General features: G+C 35.9%; 1 protein-coding gene across 3 annotated transcripts; it reads right to left on the reverse strand.

Moving 5' to 3' along the window:
• Nucleotides 1-278: 278 nt before the first annotated feature.
• Nucleotides 279-13566, reverse strand: LOC126755454 (2-acylglycerol O-acyltransferase 2-like). 3 transcript variants are annotated; one of them, XM_050468034.1, is made up of 8 exons: nucleotides 13404-13566; nucleotides 12853-12884; nucleotides 7222-7533; nucleotides 4527-4624; nucleotides 4266-4397; nucleotides 3851-4192; nucleotides 674-873; nucleotides 279-608 (listed from the first exon to the last, which is right to left on the reverse strand). In XM_050468034.1, exons 3-8 carry the CDS (start codon nucleotides 7348-7350, stop codon nucleotides 451-453), a joined length of 1059 nt encoding a protein of 352 aa, XP_050323991.1. In that variant the 5' UTR covers nucleotides 7351-7533; nucleotides 12853-12884; nucleotides 13404-13566; the 3' UTR covers nucleotides 279-450. The 3 variants fall into 3 exon arrangements, with proteins under 3 accessions (XP_050323991.1, XP_050323989.1, XP_050323990.1); XM_050468032.1 differs by lacking the exon at nucleotides 12853-12884; XM_050468033.1 differs by lacking the exon at nucleotides 12853-12884 and having other exon boundaries at nucleotides 13388-13566.
• Nucleotides 13567-19182: the final 5616 nt, after the last annotated feature.

Here is a 19182-nt window from a genome sequence, read left to right on the forward strand (position 1 = left end):
AACAGCGCCGAATCGACTCTCCACGGTCTACGTGTACACTCTCCACACTACACGTGCTCTATTCGGTCGAATATTATCCAATAATGAATGCTAGGTCTCAAAATGGCTGATGGTATTGCGAATAGTACGCTGGCCTACTGATTATGTAGACGTTAAGTTGAGCGAAGGGCGCGAAACACATTCTTTAGAGAACGTGAATAAGCAAATCCTTAAAATGCAAGAAAGAAAACCACACAAATATAATTTTTTTGGTAAAAAAACTTCAAAATGCAGGTATATATTATATACATAGTATTTATATACGTTCATATAATATATATGTTGACAGACAATTTTTTCTAATTTAACAAATTAATGCTCACTCACATTATCTGCTAATACTTATTTACAAAATTAAATAACAAAACACACACAAGCAAACAGATGTGCTACAATTATGATGATCATACGTTATGTAATCACTAAATTGACATTTTTGCCATTTTCTATATATTTTTCCTTGTATTTCTCAAACATCTCCTTCAGCTGGTCAATGACTTGCTGGTGGATTTTGTCCACATACTCGGGGTCGGGAATGTCGTTCTTTTCGACCTCAATGGGCTTGCCAACTGTAAAAGATGTTCACAATTACTTTATAGTTAGGATTGGTATTATTTTTTGTGTGATAACTTACCAACTTGCACGATATGCTTGCGCTGCGGCAGAAATCCAAAAGTATACTGGAAGAAACCACGCCCCAAAACAATCAAAGGCGAGATGCCTGTTAGTCGCTTGGTTAAAGTTTGGAAGCGTCGCAAACATGAGTTTGGTGGATTATTGACTTGGTCGAATATCTCCACCTCGCCGAAGGAGAATGTCGGTACAATAGGTGAGCTAATGAAACAGAGAAAGAAAATGATATAAAGTTTAATTTTTTATTTAATATATAAACTTTTCCATTATTATCTAATACAACTTTAGAACTCTATAAATTCCGTTTTTAACAAAAAATATATATAAATGGATCAAATTACGATAGTAAAATATCCATTACTTAATGCTCTTAAAAGCATTGTAGATGTGGGAAACGAGAAAAATCGGCGACAACAAAGGTTAGGTTAGGATTGAATTCCGATCGAGCTGTGTCCAATTAAAACTCATACAACCATTGAAAGGTAGACCTTGCTGAGAGAACAGAAGAACCTTGCGACAATACAACTGCTGGTATTTACCGATTTGGTCTTAGACCCACCAATCCATTAGTGAGCCACAAGATGCCAACCGAAATTTTACCCGTTTCTATTCCGCAGTTATTGAGACTGAAGTACCTGTCCTAGCAAACTCATCAGCCTTACAGTTTCCTGCAATACCGCTGTGGCCAGTCACCTAAGCCTGTCTAATCATAAAATAACACCATGCTAGGGATAAGGTATCTAGGCATATTTTCCTTACTTTCTAGATACACAGCCTAGACATCCTTTCACTAGTCTTCAGCGTACAGTCAGCGAAATCAAGGCCAATATTTCAGCTGCGGAGCAGTAGGTCTACTGCTACCTTTATAGCACAGTGGTCAGGATGCTTGAAACTACAAAGTTCCTGACAGTTTACCCATACACAAAACATCCCTGCAAGCATTGATCCATCCGTAAAAAAGCTCACTGGCTCTCCCCTCCAGCGATTCCTTTTCTTTTTTTTTCGAAAATATGCGAGCAGAAAAGTGACATCTAGGAATAGGTAAACCAAGTATTTTGGAATGAAAGCGTGAGAGGGTTCCAGAACCCCAGGCTCGCAGTAATTGAAGTACCCAGATTCTCTGAGTCTGAAGGCAGCTTTCGCAGCCATAATTGATGTGGTTCGTAGTATACCGCAAATAGTGATGAGAGCAGCCCGTTTAACAGTTGCCAATTGTCTCGTAAGTGTAATATTTTCCAGCGCCTTCCACCAAACAAGATTTCCGTACGTTGGCTTAACTATAGTTTCATATACCCTCCACCTTTTTGGCTTCCTTGCAGCAGTACAGTGCAACCAATGCCTTTTCTTCCTTTTACGAGAGCTTCCTGTATAAGTAGTAGGAGCCCTAAGAACTTAAATCTCTCCGATAACACGTTTCTCCCATTAATGGTAGATGAGTCTCCGGTAACTTGTACTTTCAGTGGATAAAAAAAAAGTTTAGGCCATACTGAGACTTCGTCTTGCTACATTGTCTGTGTAAGCAATCACCCGGCAGCGATATAATTTATTTTGGGTGTGCCCCTACTCACATTCCATTGAACCCGCACACTACTTCACTCCGCAACGATCGTTCTATCACAGAAACGTTTAAAGATGGGATGCTTATGGTTCAATTTATCCCCAAACCTATTGAAACTCCTAATGACCGCTACCCGCAAAATGGTGGTGAACGCCAATTTGTTATCAAGAGAGGTCCCCACAGCAAACTTTTAGTTCCTTATGATCCTCTCGAGCCTGGAAATAAAAGACTACAAAACTGCCTTTAAAAACGGTCCGTGTTCTCTCAACATTAATCAGTAATAAATCAATTTACATTTTAATTTTCATTATTTTTTCTGGAATGTTTTAGTAAAAAGGGTTTGGGCACGAAGCCATCACTAGTACTACAAACCGGTCTTATACCAATATATTCAAGATTACTTGCTTTTAAGCTTAAAGAAAACATGAAACGTTGCTTGTACTTTTAGACAAACCTAGAGTTTTGAAAATCTTACAATACAGCGATGGTAAAACGAAAGTCCCGCTGCCTTAATAACCCCTCAAAAGCAGTAAAGGAGTGCCAAACCTTGAAGTCTGTAAGTCTCACCACTGCTTGACAGCGGACGTCGAGAATTTTTCTGTTAGTTGGTAGGGCCTTTTAAGAAATAACCATTAAAAAACTGTTTCCAAATTTTCGGGACATGTTTTTGTTGTTGTTGTTGTAAAGGGTACTACGTAATCCCCGTTAGGATGGTAAGGATTATATAAGTTGTCATCGACGTCAACCAACGGAAACGTGCTGTTTCGACGGGTTGGACCAAAGAAAGATGAGTATCAGATGTGGGGGGTTAGCTGGACGTCTAAAGAGGTGCCTAGTGTTATGCGTGGACTCATTGGCTATAAATAGGAGTTTAACCTGCTACAGTATCCAGAACGAAGCGGCACAAGGGACACTTGGTGGCTTGACAACAAGTACGCCATTCACAGTGAAGGAGTCCGTGTTAATGGCTTTACTGTGAATGGCAGTCAGTGAATGAATGTCTGAAGTTAGCTGCGTCCGAAGGCTAGCGACTTGAAGATTTTGTTGCGGCTCTGCACTTTTGCAATAATCGCGGTCGTTTGAGGAGTGAGGGAGCACAGGCTGGGACGTAATGAGCCACTGTCGATTTCCATGAATATTTTATCACACAAATCCAAGGCAAGGCACAAGTGGTAACTTTACTTGGTACAATATCGATTCATTATCTCAAATGGATTATTATTGCCGCCAGATAATGTAAAATGTGTTCGACAATATACCGATATAAAAGATAGCGCACCGAGGTTTGACTCACGGTAATATTAGCGTATAGATAACGGTGGAAATAACTCTAGGAACGCAGAGTTTGGGAACTCCTGTTCTCTCGCCGATTATAAAAAACAAAGCCTTTTTGGACAAGCATAAAGTTACAAAACGAACTGTCCGTATGTGTCTACGTGCCTTATACAATTTATAGTTTTATAATCCGGCATAAAGAAAACAATCTTTTAGTGCTTTATAATCACGCTTATCACCGGCGATTGCGCCGGCCATGCTTTGTAACAACAACCAACACCAGCAAATTACAATAAAAATACACCCAATTGTTTGATTTTTAAAACACTATCACTACAAACTCACCCTGTGCGTATGGCCAATTTGACAAAACCTTTGCGCCTTTTCAGTGTAAGTATATAACGTCCCGGATGTGAGTCCAAGGCCTCTTGAGCGCCACCCACCAAAATAGCGACAGCATTCGAAGTAAAACCATCAAGATTGTCGGGATGTTTCGGATGATTCGAGGCTGATAGATAATGCATCAATGACTCCTTAGAAACCGAAACCATACCCCAGTAACGTAGCGCCTCGCGAAAAATGGGCGTGTAAAAATGCATATCTAAAGTGCCGATTTTCGGACGTATGCCCGGAAATAGTTTCAACCATTGCCGTATATCCCTGCTCATATTGCAAGTGATGCCGGTACTAATTGGCGAAAAGAAAATTAAAACCGAAATTAAAATAAAGTTTGCGAAACTTTCACAATAAACGAACTTACCCGATGATGCCATGTGGAAAGCTAGCCAAAATGTAATTGCGATCGGCACTCAAATCGGCTGTTTTAATCAACTCAATGGGAAAGTAATCACGAAAGTTTTTCCATATACAATTACTACGAAATATCATAAAGCTGCAATGAAAGTTATAAGTATTTTACTACTGAGCTTAATAAAAGTTTTAAGGACTTAAAGGCTTTTAAGCGTATTTTTAGTAACAACTTAATGATGTTAGCATTAGATAAACTTAAATGGTCACATACCCATTGCCATGAATATCACTGAAATTCCTCGTATGATCGAAATAAATAAAAGTCAAGTATGCCAGAGTCAAAAGCTTCCAAAATAGATTACCATAATACTGAAATTATGTAAAGCAAAACAAAACTAAAATAAGTTAAGTTAAAACAAAAAAAAATTAAATAAATTATGAAATGAAAAGCCTAAACTATAGAAGTTATATATATATAAATAAATACAGAATCAAAACCAGTTTGACTAAAGTAACACAAAGTCCAAAATTTTCTCTTATTGAAAGGTCTTACATTTTCTCAAAATTTCTGAAACATTTTCTTCAACGTATCTTAATAAAAAATATATCTGAATTAATTTAAAGTAGTGCCGTCGGGTTGACAGTCCTTAAGAATTCGGGTCCATTCGGGTCTGGTCATACATAGCCGACTGTCGTAGAAACAGCAAAGTAAACCCCCAAAGGCAACTCTAAAACCATTGAGAAAACACATTTTAATCAAAAAACATTTGAGTTTTAAATTTTAAAACTGTCCAAACTGTCAATTTTTTATTTTGCAGACGCCGGCTGTTTCTCAAACCTCGAACCTCTGGTCTTGAAGGGCATTTTGTGTAGATACTCTTATCATTTATATTGGTTGTCAAATATCTCCCTTGCGCTTTTTGCTCTTTATTCAAACCTAGATGGCAACTTCATAATACCCCGCTAGTAGAAGCCCTCCTCATTATTTGCGAAGAACTCGGACAGCCACTTTTCACACGCCTCTTTTGAGTTCAACTTTGCACCAACAAAGGCGTTCGCCAAGGACAGGAACAGTTGGTAATCACTTGGCACTATGTCCGGACTATATGCTGGATGCGATAAAACCTCCCATCCGAGCTCCCGTAGCTTCTGACGACTCATCAACGAAGTGTTTGGCCAGGTGGAAAAAAATTTATAAAAAATGTCAACAATGCAGGACGTTTGGAAAGGTCAATTGCCAAAAATATCGATTAAATAATGGAAATTGTCTAGTCAGACCATCATGTAAGTTCTGTTTCGATTTCCCTGGAGCACATTTAGCCCCATGGACCGGATTTCCATATGCAAATCGTGGCTGAAACGCAACGAAATCGGTAAAGTTTCGTTGCGGATAATTACTGGTGATGGATGACGACGGTTGTGGTCGAATCGCAGTGAGCCAGAGCAAACAGTCTCTACGCCAAGATTGACCGTCAGGAAGATTCAATTTTAAGATTGGAGGGATTGGTAGGGAATAATCTACTATAAACTGCCCCTAAAGCCAATTTCATAACCTTAACAGACTTTAAATATCGTCATTTCGCTTATCTGATGGAAGTATTCACCAACAAACAAACAGCTTTGGCCAATAAAGGGGCAATTGTATTCCATTCAGACAACACCAGGCCGCAAACATCGATAGTAAATCGACAGAGGCTCCAGAAAATTCACGTTCTGTAAACAAAGTGTTTCGCGCGCTTCACTTAACTTATATTCAACGTAATCACCCTACTAAGCGAACAATTCATCTTAAGACCCATCACCCACCTTAAGACTCAGCATTCCTTATTGGACAATATTCGACCGAAAAGATCACGTCCAGCAAGCAGTGAAGAAAATATAGCAGCTGTAACTAAGAGTGTACACGAAGACCGTAGAGAGGCGATTTGGCGCGGTTCACAGCAACTCGGACTGACTACGGAACGACTACTGAACGGCTTGGCGCCTTTTACGTCGAGATCTTAAATTGAAAGCGTACAAAATACAGCATGTTTAAGAACTGAAGCCGCTCGACCTTCTCAAGCGACATTGCTTCGCGCTATGGGCTCTTGAAAATTTTCAAGAAGATCCGAAGTTTTCAAGCCAAATTTTGTTCAACGATGAGGCTCAATGAGTATGCAAACAAACAAAATTGCCGCATTTACGAAGAAGAGCAACCGGATGAGATTCAAGAGCTGCCGAATCATCCAAAAAAATAACTTCCTTCACTTCAGCCTTCCCCGGTCCATATTTCTTCAAAAATGATACCGGTGAGAACTTAACCGTCAATGGCGACCGATATGCCACCATGATAAACGACTATTTGATGCCTGAAATTGAAGCTCGTGATCTCGGCGACATTTGGTTTCAACAAGACGGCGCCACTTCCCGCACATCACATGGATCAATGGATTTATTGAGACAACACTTCGGTGAGCAGATAATTTCACGTTTTTGGCCGATCGATTGACCAACAAGATCATGTGATATCAAACCGTTAGACTTTTTCCTGTGGGAAAATGTAAAGTCTAAAGTCTATGCGGACAATACCGCTTCTATTCAGGCCTTGGAGCAAAACATCACTTGTCATTCGTCAGTTACCATCACTCAACTAATGGAATATCTCAGACAGACGTAGCCGCGGCCAATATTTAAAAAACTAAATGTCAAATAAGATTTTTTCGAATGATAATAAACCCTCAACACTAAATTTAAAGTTTATGTGTTTTTTCTTAAAAAAAAAGTATGTATGGTACTTCGAAGCAAATAATAATAGTTTGGATTTCATCAGCTCTTCCAATTTAATTTTAATTATTGGACTTTGTGCTCTCACTATTTTCTCTTCTCACTATTTTTTAACAAATATTACCCTAATTGATAACATTCAAGAGCAAATCTCTCAGCATTGCAATATAAATACACTTCAACAAAAGAAGAGTTAAACTCACCAACAACGATGTAATGATAAGTAACGATATTCCCGGCACAAGCATAAATATCAGCACGTAGAGACCTGCAGCAAGGGTCTGCAGTCGTCGCTTTGGTGGCACATGCACCGGTGCCCACTCAATTTTCATTGTTTTTGTTTCTTTATATTATCACTATAGAATGATATTAATGTGTTGCGGCTTTTTGTATTCTGATTTATATTAAACACTTTTCACTTCACGATCCAATCGAAGCGCACAACTTCATACAACGTCTCAGTCACAACTGAGGTGACCGAACACTTTCTTAGCACTGCTTATAGGAATGGGTATCTACACATAGTAAAGAAGAGTGCAAAAAATAATAAAATAATAAATCAATTAAAAGGAGCATACAATTCACTTTATCAAACTAAATTTCTTCGATTAGCAAAACACGCAAAGAAATACTTGTCGTCGTTCAACCACGCGTCAATTGGGCATGCGCTTCAATGCTAAATGCTCAAGACATACATAAAGTACAGTACATGTTTTACTGATAAGCGTCTTAGAATATAGGGAACTAATCAAAGATTTTTGATTTCATGACCACTAGCTAAGCGTACGCATATATTTGTCTGGCAACTAATAGACGAAAAGATACGAGGGCTGTTGGAAAATTCAATAAAGTTTTTGATTTGCTACGTTCTAATTCTTTCAGCAGCGGCGGTCTAAAATTTGTGTCACTTATTTTTGGTAACTCACGCGCTGCCACCTGCTTTTTTGAACCATAAACATTTTCATTTATTCCAAGTGACTCACAGGTTTAAAATGTGTAAAAATGTGTACGGATTAATGCCGCTACTAAGTCAAATTTTCAGGTGCATTTTCTCTGTTTCTACCCCTTTTTTGTCGTTAATTTCACGTCATTCTTCTGTAAATTGTGCATGTAAATGGAATACGGTGTGAAAAAATGCAGAAAATATTTTTCTAATAATATATTGGTGATAATTAGTTTCTTTTACTTTGGAGAATACTGTTAGGTTAAGTATTTATTGATTTTAAAAATTATAATTTATTTTTTTACTTTTACTGTTAGGTTAAGTATTTATTAATTTTAAAAATTATGTGGAAGTGCTTAGCTTATGAGGAGTAATTTTTGTAGCACCACGAGTTTTGTACTGAAAAATATTTTATTTATTTTTTAACAGATAATATGGCCAAAAGACCTGAGTGATGAAGAAATCAGGAAATTTTTTGACGAATTTGGATTTGGATTGTGCTGAAATCCCCTCCGACTTAGAATCAATTGAGGACGATATCGAAGAATCTGCTCATTCCATGCATTTGATTCCGACGAGGGCATACCATTGTCACATTGTCCTCAGTCAACTTTATAAATTTTGATGTTGATGAAAATTTTGAGCCAATTGGAATATTTTTCGTAGTAATGATATAATGATCACTTTGTGTTACTTAAATGAGACATACAGTGAATCAAAAAAGTTTTGGCACAGGTACTGTCTTTACTGAAAAGTGTTCGCAGTTCGTATTTTTAGCTTACATACATACGTGTACATATATCATATTAAGCAAAGAAATATTCCGTTATTTCATAAGAAACGCGAAATGCATGTACATATGTAAAAATGGCTAAACGCTCATAAAGGTGGTTCGGCGGCTTGGTACTCATAATTAATTTGAAGTTGTTAAATTTCCGCGACGTAGACCATTCATTTCGGGAACGAATCATAGAGCTCCAGGAAAATAATATAATTAAGACCCGTGAAACATGACGACGGTAACGTAATGGTTTGGGAGTGCATTAGAGCATCTGGTGAGGGAAATTTCGTTTTTATTGATGATAAGATGGATAAGCAATCATATTTGAAAATCTTAAAGGAAAATTTAGCGCCAAGCTTTGAAAAGTTGGGCTTAAGGGGGCAATCATGCTTGTTTCAACAAGTCAATGACCCGAAGCATATCTTGTGCAAGAATGGCTTATCTACCATTGCAAGCAATTAAAAACACCTCCGCAATCCCCAAACACTAACCCTATAGAGCATATTTGGCTTCTACAGGAGAAAAAAATACGGACTGACCATTTCAGGGGTCAGTAGGGTAATCTGGCCTGTTTTTTAACATTTTTTTATAAAAATTTTTATTCTACAATAGTACTTTTTTCGCATATCATGAGATATATCGGAGTGTATAAAAAATTTTTTTCGGAATTTTTTGATGACATCTGTCGGAGAAATGGCTGGGTGAATGAGATGCGTTTTTTCACTGGCGCACACGATTTCTCATGTTTGGATCATTTGAAACACAAAAACCCAATTTATTCTTAAAAAGTAAGTGAATGGTTATCGTCTCTACTAGAATCACGAGAAAATGTTGATAAATAAAAAAGTAATTAACGTTTTTTTTTTGTAATTTTTCCCCATGTTGTTTTTATATAAATTTTGTCATAACATTGTCAATAAATTATAAAAAAAATTTAGGAACGATAGCGAGACGTTTTGTGAACTTCAAAAAAAATAAAAAATTAAGCAAATCGGTTGAGTAGTTGGACCGGAACCATGTCCGCCAGTTCAAAAAAGTGTGTTTTGATAAAAATGCGTTTAAAGTTTGTGTGTGTGCACTCCGAACGCTCCGAACGTCGAGCGGCATTATTATTTTTGAGCCTTTTTCGAAACCTTCCAATAGTAAAGTGGGTTTCTACATTAATGCTTAGGGTATAAGGGAACAGAAAATGCCAAAAAAAAATAAAAAAATTTTGAAAAAAGATTACCCTACTGACCCCTTCACATCGAAGAATTCACTTAAAGAGGCCATACGTACAAAATGCGCAAATATAACTCCTAAGCCGACATCTAACCCAAATAGTTGGAATTATGCGTCGACCTTTAGAAGCAGTTATTCAGACTAAAGGGTTTAACAAAATATTGGAATTAAAAAAATCTAATTCAAAACAATATTTTCCATATGTGTGCCTAAATTTTTTTTTATGTAGAATCTTTTACATTTTTATTATAATTTCATTATCTTTAAAAATATGTAAAATATGAAATATTTTTTAGTTAAATATATAATAAAAATGTTGAAATTGAAACACATGATTATTATTACTTTTGTAGATTCAAAGGGAAACCTGTAATTTTTGAATAAACATTTAAGTTTACGGTGTGCCTAAACTTTTTTGATTCACTGTATATATATGTATCTCTCTTAACCGAGCTACTCTTCCTGTTTGCGCTGTTCACCTTTTATTCGACAAATTTTAGTCCAAACCTGAAGAAACTACATGCTAATTTTCAAAAACTTACTCTCTTATCAAACTTGTCTCGTACAAATTTCATTCAAAACACTTGCTACTATGTCCAAAAATATCTAAATATAGCGAAAGTCTATGTAGTGAGAAGTTTAAAAATAATATATATTTTACATACTTATGTATGTACTATTTATATATAATATATACTTATACTATATATATCTAAATCTACGATAGATTGCGAGATTCAGACATAATTCCTCGTGTCAAGTCTATTAAAGGTTCAAAATTGATAACAGATATTAAAAGTGTTCGATTTGCTCAACGGAACCAATGTATATCTTTTGAAGAAAGGCCGGAAAGTAGCCGAATATTTTTTGTATATTATTTATTATGCTATATGTTATGCCTTAGTATTAAATTTAGTTGAGACTGCCCAAATGAGAACTATTTCCTTTAAACTACTTAATTTGCCAAAGCGGTGTTCATTAGAAATTTAATTTTTGCTAGAAATTTAATCAACGAAAAAAGTTCTAATGGGGTTTGTAAAGCAGATAAGAACCATAAAAAGCAATTCTTTAAGATACTCTTTGTGAATATGTATCATTGTTTCACAAAAGCCCATGTATTGCCATATATCCAAGCAACACTGTTTAATATTTATTTAAGATAAGCTGATATCTTCGAAATAAACAAGTATTTGTTATCTGTAAATATGTATCTGAGACTACTAGTTCAAAATTCAAATAAAAACATTGTGTCATAAAAATATGTATGTATATATACGACATGCAATGACTAATTGCATATACTTGTATATTAATGCACTTGTAGGCGTAAGGCAACTTGAAAAAAGTGCTATGATCGGTTTAGAAATTTATCACGAATCAATTATTATATTTTTTGTGCTTTAGTTTTTATTGTAATGTTTTTGCTCTCTCGATATATTGTACACACATCTTGACATCGCTGCTGAGACAGTTTTACTTGCCAATAAGCGTGTGGAACTGTATATAGTAATCCCGGAAAGAAATACCGGGTTTTCCAATAGAGAATCTAGGTGTCGTTTCGGTAATTTTTAATATGCCATGATCTATGAGACAAAAGCGCTCGAAATAATGAAAATATTGCTGCCGTTGAAGCAAATGTTGCTTAGAATCGAAATTTGTCGATTTCAAAACGTTCTCAAGAATTGAGACTGGGTTAAACCACAACGTGGCGGATTTTGAGAAAGGATTGGGGCTTGCATCCATATAAAATTGTTCTCATTCAAAAACTGAAACCATTGGACCACCGTAAACGTCGTGAATTTTCTGATTTTGAATTGGAACAACTTGAAAACGATAACGATTTTTTTAAGAAAATATTTTTTTAGAAAATCTTCTCCGATGAGACCCACTTTCATCTGTGTGGTGCGGTAAATAAACAAAATTGTCGATTCTGGTGGGAAGAAAATCCACAAATTATTCATGAACAACCACTACATTCATCTAAATTGACAGTTTGGTGTGTTTTTTGGTCTGGTGGAATCATCGATCTGTACTTCTTTTCACATGTGCAAGAACTGAAGCCGCTCGATCTTCCCAAGCGACATCGCTTCGTTCTACCAGTTACCAGTCGAAATGCTCGAACGAGTCATTGAAAATTGGACTCAACCGATGGGTCATCTAAGACGTAGCCGCGGCCAACATTTGAAAGAGATAATCCTTAAAAGAAAAATTCTCATTTTTTGAAGTTTCTGTGTTTTTAGAGAACCTCAAAATGGATCACTCTTTAAAAGACAAAGGTGCAATCTCCGAAGAAATTGTTGAGATCGGTTCACTAAAGTAAATTGCTGCCTTACAAACAGAATGAGCGGAATCAAATGCTTCCAATGAAAACTTTTTATTTGATAAGATTTTCTCAAAATTTCGCATGAACTATTGCTCGGAACGAGGTATAATGCCGAAGAATTTATTCAGATTGGATCACTCTAGCATATAGCTGTCATACAAACTAGCCGATGAAATCAAAGTTCTTGTACGAAATCTTTTGTATTTGTGAAGGGTATTATGGTTGGCATTTTTTTCTTGTTTCAATATTATTTTAACTAGTTGTTTTCCCTACGGGGCATCTTTACATTTCGATAAGCTGTCTGCAGCATTTTCTTGAAACAATTTGTTCTATGAATTAATCACAGTGGTTTTTCGACTTTTTACTATTTTTTTCTTGAAAATTAAAAGTAAATATTTGAAAGCGAATTTCTGCGGCAAATGTGAAGGTTAGCAAGCTAAATTAAATAAATGCTAATTAAGTGCTTAAGTACAGGGTAATTTTATGGAACGCCTACAATGCAAATATAAGTATATAGGTATGTACGGGTATAAATAAATATGTATATATGAACACTCATTGTTTACACTTTGCATGCGTTGTCATATGTTATTGTTGCCTGAAAAAACCACAACAACGCATATTATAATTAACGATTTTACTGGATCAAAAGTTTAATTTATTTTTGTTTGGAAAGTTTTTTTTCGCGACCATCGAAAATCAAACGCGCACTTTTTGGCACAAATTTTGTTGGAAGTATGTATATTTACTGTGAAACATACATACATGCTTGCGTGTATACATATATGTATGTATGAAAATTTTTAATTTATTGCTCGATGATTTGTAGCACTATTTCAATATCTTTATTTCAGAACAGTTTATAGGAATCAGTTTATAAAAAACTGAAATTAAAATACATTTTTTTGCGCTCTTGGAGTAATTTGAATATTTATCCTACAATATTAACAACAAAAAATTAATTTATAATATTTTCAATCACTTTAGAATAAAATAAATATATGTTTCTTTGAACTATTATTATTTTTATAATTCTTTTTTATTATCACTTTCTTTATTATTGCTTTCTTAACATTTTTAGTATTTTTTTTATTTTTCTACCATTTCATATTCATACTTTTATAATTTTTATTATCGTCTACACAAATATTTTTCACAACCGCAAACAAATTCACGTATGTAAGTAATGTCGTGAAAGCGCATAAAATAAATTTCAAACGTTCTCAACTGATACTCGTAACCAGCGGCGATTTGCAACGACTAACAGCTTGTAATGCCTTCGAATGATTATTTCATACAACGTTGCAAATAACGAGTAGTTGTTAGCGATGTGTCGAATAGTCGTGTTCGTTTGCGATTACTTAGAGTAATTGTGTTAGTTAAGGCTACTGAAAGCAGAATTTTAACAAAAAAAAATATACTAATACGAATTAAAACAATAATTTTGCATAAAGAGGAAATACATTTTTTTGAGAAATTCGTTTTTTTATTCAATATGTTTCCCTTCAAGGATGATGATTATAGCGACCCTCCAACTTACCAAAGTAGGCTTCAGTTTCGACGATCACCTCTTCATTTGACGAAAATTTCTTTCCAGTGAGCATTTTTTTGAGATCTGAGAACAGGAAATTGTCGCTGGCGACCAGTTCTGCAGAATACGGTGAATGCGGAAGCAGTTCGAGGTCCAATTCATGGATTTTGGTTATTATTTTGAGATCTGAGAACAGGAAATTGTCGCTGGGGACCAGTTCTGCAGAATACGGTGAATGCGGAAGCAGTTCGAAGCCCAATTTAATTATTTCTGCCATCGTTTTCGCTGACCTGTGAGACGGCACTCTATTTTTCTTCACAAGCGGTCGTTTTTCGGCGATTTCATTCTTCAAACGGTCCAATAATGCTATGCTGATAGTCCTTTCCATTTCAAGGTGGTCAATAAAAATTATTCCATGCGCATCCCACGCCATATTTTTGCCCTCAGACCGTTGCGCTTTTTAACGCTTTGAAGCGAGTTCATTGAGTGCAGTGCCCTCAGATGACTGTCAATTGGACGTCGAAGTGAAATGATGGCGCCATGTTTCAAACATTGTCATAAATCAACGCAAAAACTCGGGTTTATTGCGCTTGAACATCTCCAAATACTGCTGCGAATCATCAACTCGTCGCTGTTTTTGGTCAAAAGTGAGCTCACGCGGCATCCACTTTGCACAGAGCTTTCTGTTACGAAAATTTCACAATAACAAAAGTTGATTCACTTAAAGAGATATAATTCACAAACTAATGATCTGACAGCTGTCAAATTTATTCATGTATCTTTTAGGTCAAACTAGATATCATATTGATTTAATTCTATGTGTCAGGCCGGTTACTTTTCAATTGACCCGGTATCTATTTTGTAGGATATGCGATGCGTTCTTCTGGGTGTCGCAAACTTTGTGGCAAACTAAATAAACCCTCTTCAGGATGTAATGAATGATAAGATCACTTCAGCTTTTTTACTTTTGTACGGATTTAAGTCGCATAAAATACGTTCCTATTAGACAAAATCATCCGAATTCTAATCATGTTAACCTCAAAATTGTTAGGGAGTGGTTCCGGACAACATGAAGACTGATGAACCTTTTGATATCACAGCGTTTATCGAAGGAGTGCCTTTTTCATACTGGACTTCAAAGTACAGAATTTAATTTAAATTTTTACAGAAGCGTGAGAGAAAGTATTTAGTAAATCCGGGAGTTTAAAAGTGCCTTCACTTTAGCAAATTCAATCAACATATGTATATGAGTTCCGGTTTGGTCAAATGTGTTTATCCCATGAGTTAATATGTCTTTTGATCGATTAAGGTTCGTAGAAAATTTAAGAAAATCTCAATTTTCATTTCTCCATAGTTCCGAAAACACTCCAGCTCTGAAAGTATTCGACTCAGCACCCGACGGCAGAAGTAAAGGAAGAGCAAGACCTCCGCTCCGTTGTTAAGACCAGGTGGGGAAGGACCTGGCTACACTTGGAATATCCAATTAGAGCCAAACAGCGAAAGAGAGGAACGACTTCCGCACTGTTGTAAACTAGGCTATAAAGAAGAAGTTCCGAGTCATTATATTGGACTATAAGTATTTATATAATGCCTTTGGGTCACAAAGATTCTAAAACAGAATTAAAGATCTCAAGGTTATATAGCCATGTTATTAAAAGATAAAGGAATTCTATACTCTAACAATATCAGCAAAATTCATGGTAAAAAATAACGTTAAGATCAAGGTCACATCAAGGTTAAAACTGGATGGAGAGAACAATTGTGTTAGCAAAATGACTGATTATCAATTTTCGAACTATTTTATTACATTTTTTTTACGAAATTAGCAAAAAATACAGTTGGTGGCGCTTCCATGTCCAGAAAAGTCGGCTCTATGTAGTCTGAACGGATCCATATTTTTCAACTCGGTAGCATTCCTCAAAATTATTATGGAATGATTTCTACCGCAGCTACCATACCATACCATAGTATTTTTTTTTTTCAAAAATTATCAAAAGTACCGTTATTTCCACTTCCCGAACCACAGCGTGCATCTCCAACGCCAGCACAGCACGAACGAATTTACATGGCGGTGAAGCCTCTGTTCAAAACAATTGCATTTAAAGCGCGAATTCTCATAAATTTACATATTTTTCTAAATGTATGTATGTATGCAGCATATGCGCTTACATATAATAAATATTAAATGAAGTAAAGTGTCTGTATGTATGATTTCTGCGTTTGCAAGGCATTCTCAGACGCTTTCATTGACTTTATTTTGTCTTGTGATTGTTGTATTTGTTTGTAATATTTGTGTTTGCAATTTTTAAGTGTGTGTACGTGTGTATGTGTCGTAGCTGATCACTGGTGACCGTGAGTGACGTGTGCATCGCGTCACCGCTTGGCAACTCGCTTGCTGCCGCCTGCTCGACAGCCGATAAAGCGATCGAATTGCATGTGCGAGTAATTTAGCGAGGAATTTTTTCCACACTTAATTTATTTTACTATTACAACAACATGCACTTAGTTCCTATGTTTTCTTCACTTATTTCTTCGAAACTATAGTGTTATTATTGATTGTTTTCAATATTACCATTACTGTTATCAAGCGTCTGGGCAGTTGAGAAAGCAACGGTCGAAATTAGGGGTCGCCAATAGTGTACCATGGATTATCTGCAACTACTATATAAATATACATATGTACATATATCTATACACGCGCCTTGCTATGATTTACCGTTGGAAAAGTTAAGTATGTTTGTATGTATTCATACACTATTTGGACTATGAATTCACTTAACGGCCTTAAATTTGAAACAAATGATTCATTATCAACGTTTGGAAATCTAAGTGGCTGGTCAAGAGTTCGACTTTGTACCCAAAACTACGTATATTTCAGTAAAAAAGTGATTATCATGCCCACTTCTACGCTTAACCACTTTTATGACTAATTTGAAATGTTATTTCCGATGTTCGTATTCTCTAAAGTGGAATTTATCGCCCAGATGCTTCTAAATTCGGTACTTACCATATAACAGGTGTTTTTTAGAGTTTTGAAATTACCTATAAGCAAATCTGTTAACCCAACTGTTAAAGTAAACATACGAGTCTTGACATTTATGTCCAATAAACTTTGGCATGCAACACTCAAATAGTATTCCGTGTTGAGAGTTTTGTCAGCTGGAAGTTATTCGGAGCGCACCACACCTCGATAATCGAAGAAAACTGTCACATTTTTGATTTTTTACCAGCTTTGAGGTGGTGCTTTGCCACGATATTCGGCCGATTGATCGACTGTTTCCGGGTTGTAAGCATAGATCCAACACCAGTAATAATACCATTCATGACATCCTGGTAGTCGGAAGGCGTTGTTTCACAGAGAGTAATGCGACGCTGTTTTTCGAAAAAATTGAGTGACTTTAAAACCAATCGTGCTTTCACATTTCTTAGGCCCAAATGATCTCTCAAAATAGTTTTCTTTAGATCCTTCCGATATTCCAACTATGTCAGTAAGATCTCTGAGTTTTAATCGTCGATTCTCAAGCACCAATTCCTTTATTTTATTGACGTGTTGAACATCAGTTGATGTTGATGGCCGTCCTGGACGTGGTTCGTGGTTCTTGGAATAATTTGTACCAATCTAAAATACTTGCTACGACAAACAATTATCACAGAATTTAATTGAATGTCTTTGTTGAATGATTTCCCTCATTGTAAAAATCGTCGAATGCACTTTGTATGTACTTCAGAAAGCAAATCGTATACCAAATACTCATGATTATTTTCAGGTAACATTTAACACAGATGTCACTGAGACAACACACCAAGCTACAAAACAATATTTCAACAAATGGGTTCTCGCGCGATATTTAAATTACAAAGTCTTACTATTTTTTGCCCACAGTAGTAATAGGGTCTATCAACAGAAACTGTCCTATACGAGATGGTAAATGTAATAGAAAAGTCATTACACCTCAAGTAATATACAATGGATACCTTTCTTGACGTAGCTCTTAATAAGGTAGAGGTAAGCACGATCATTGAGTCGCAGGGACATGGCGGCATGAGCGACATTGTGTGAAGATGGATTCAATTGATGCTTATGAACATAATTATTATAGCAATACATAGAGAGACTTGAACAAGTTATGTAAGCAGATGGGCTCCTCAAGGAGGTGTTCTTTCTGGGCTACTATGGGTAGTGGTACTGAACGATATACTACTTCAACTCAACGGAGCAAAAGTGAAAGCAGTAGCATATGCAGACGTTATAATGTTAATGGTATCAGGACTAGAACTAATGCTATTCACGAATACAACCAAAGTACATCAATTTCAACTTCCCTCTTTTGGTTGTACGAGGCCTAAAACGGAATATACTTAGTAATGTGGATGTATACGGCAGTCGTTAGACCAGCATTAAATTAAATCAGAAAATTAAATGTAATACATAGGGTACAGGGTTTACCGGGGCGATTAAGTCAAACTCGATGCTAATATAAATAAATCAGACTAGATCCCACAAGATTAAATTTTAATAGGTATTTCATGGTGAGAATACCCTCTGGACGTGAATAGACAAGAGGTTTAGTAGAGGAGAAGAATATACTTAAGAATACTTACTCAAACTATACCGACGGGAACAAACGATTGCAGACATCGGACTCTTGAAAAAAGCACGAAATGCAGCGGTCTTGAAGAACATGTGGAATTCGGTCATGAAATATGACAGATTTAAAAATTTTGATTTTTGAGAACCCGGACCAAAGTGTCAAAATTGCAGTAAGTACTAAATTTTAGAAAATGACAACAATATTTCATTGCGTTTTGTAATATGCACATGATTTTTCAAAACTTTATTCCGCTTTTCTCCTTAGAGCCATTTTCTTAATTTCTGGTTAGCAACAATTCAGTTAAGTTCTGGTTAAAAAAAGTTCTTTACCGAAAGAAGGAGTCTTGGTTAAGTTAACCAGAACATTGAGACTCTAAAGTTTCAACTTAATTTCTGAGCAGAGAAAGCAACAACAAAGTGTATTTGGCTTTGGGGCGCCATGCAAGCGTTCTCCAAACGATTTATTTTGTAATGACCTTTCCATTGCCCAGTTCAAATGATATTATTAACATTTCAACAGTCAACATTACACAGTTCAACATTGCACAGTTGCAATGCATTTGCTTTTAAAACATGTTTTTCAAGTTTTCAATAAGAATTTTGCACCATGACTCTTTAATTACAAGCTTGTGAGATAATTCTTATTGCTGCTATGAAATTCTTTTGTACATACATACGTACATATATACAAATATGTTATATATTTACATAAACTCGTATTTAATAGCTAAATTACAGCTACAACGATTACTAATTAAGGAGCCTTGGGACATG

This window comes from Bactrocera neohumeralis, chromosome 4 (assembly GCF_024586455.1).
Source record: "Bactrocera neohumeralis isolate Rockhampton chromosome 4, APGP_CSIRO_Bneo_wtdbg2-racon-allhic-juicebox.fasta_v2, whole genome shotgun sequence".
Classification (NCBI taxonomy): Eukaryota; Metazoa; Arthropoda; class Insecta; order Diptera; family Tephritidae; genus Bactrocera; species Bactrocera neohumeralis.

Coding starts and splice junctions, on each gene's coding strand:
- LOC126755454 (XM_050468032.1), bottom strand. CDS start 7,350: ATGAAAATTGAGTGGGCACCGGTGCATGTGCCACCAAAGCGACGACTG. Junction 4,625..7,221: donor TTATCATTACATCGTTGTTG/GTGAGTTTAACT, acceptor ACATAATTTCAG/TATTATGGTAATCTATTTTG. Junction 609..673: donor CAAGCATATCGTGCAAGTTG/GTAAGTTATCAC, acceptor CATCTTTTACAG/TTGGCAAGCCCATTGAGGTC.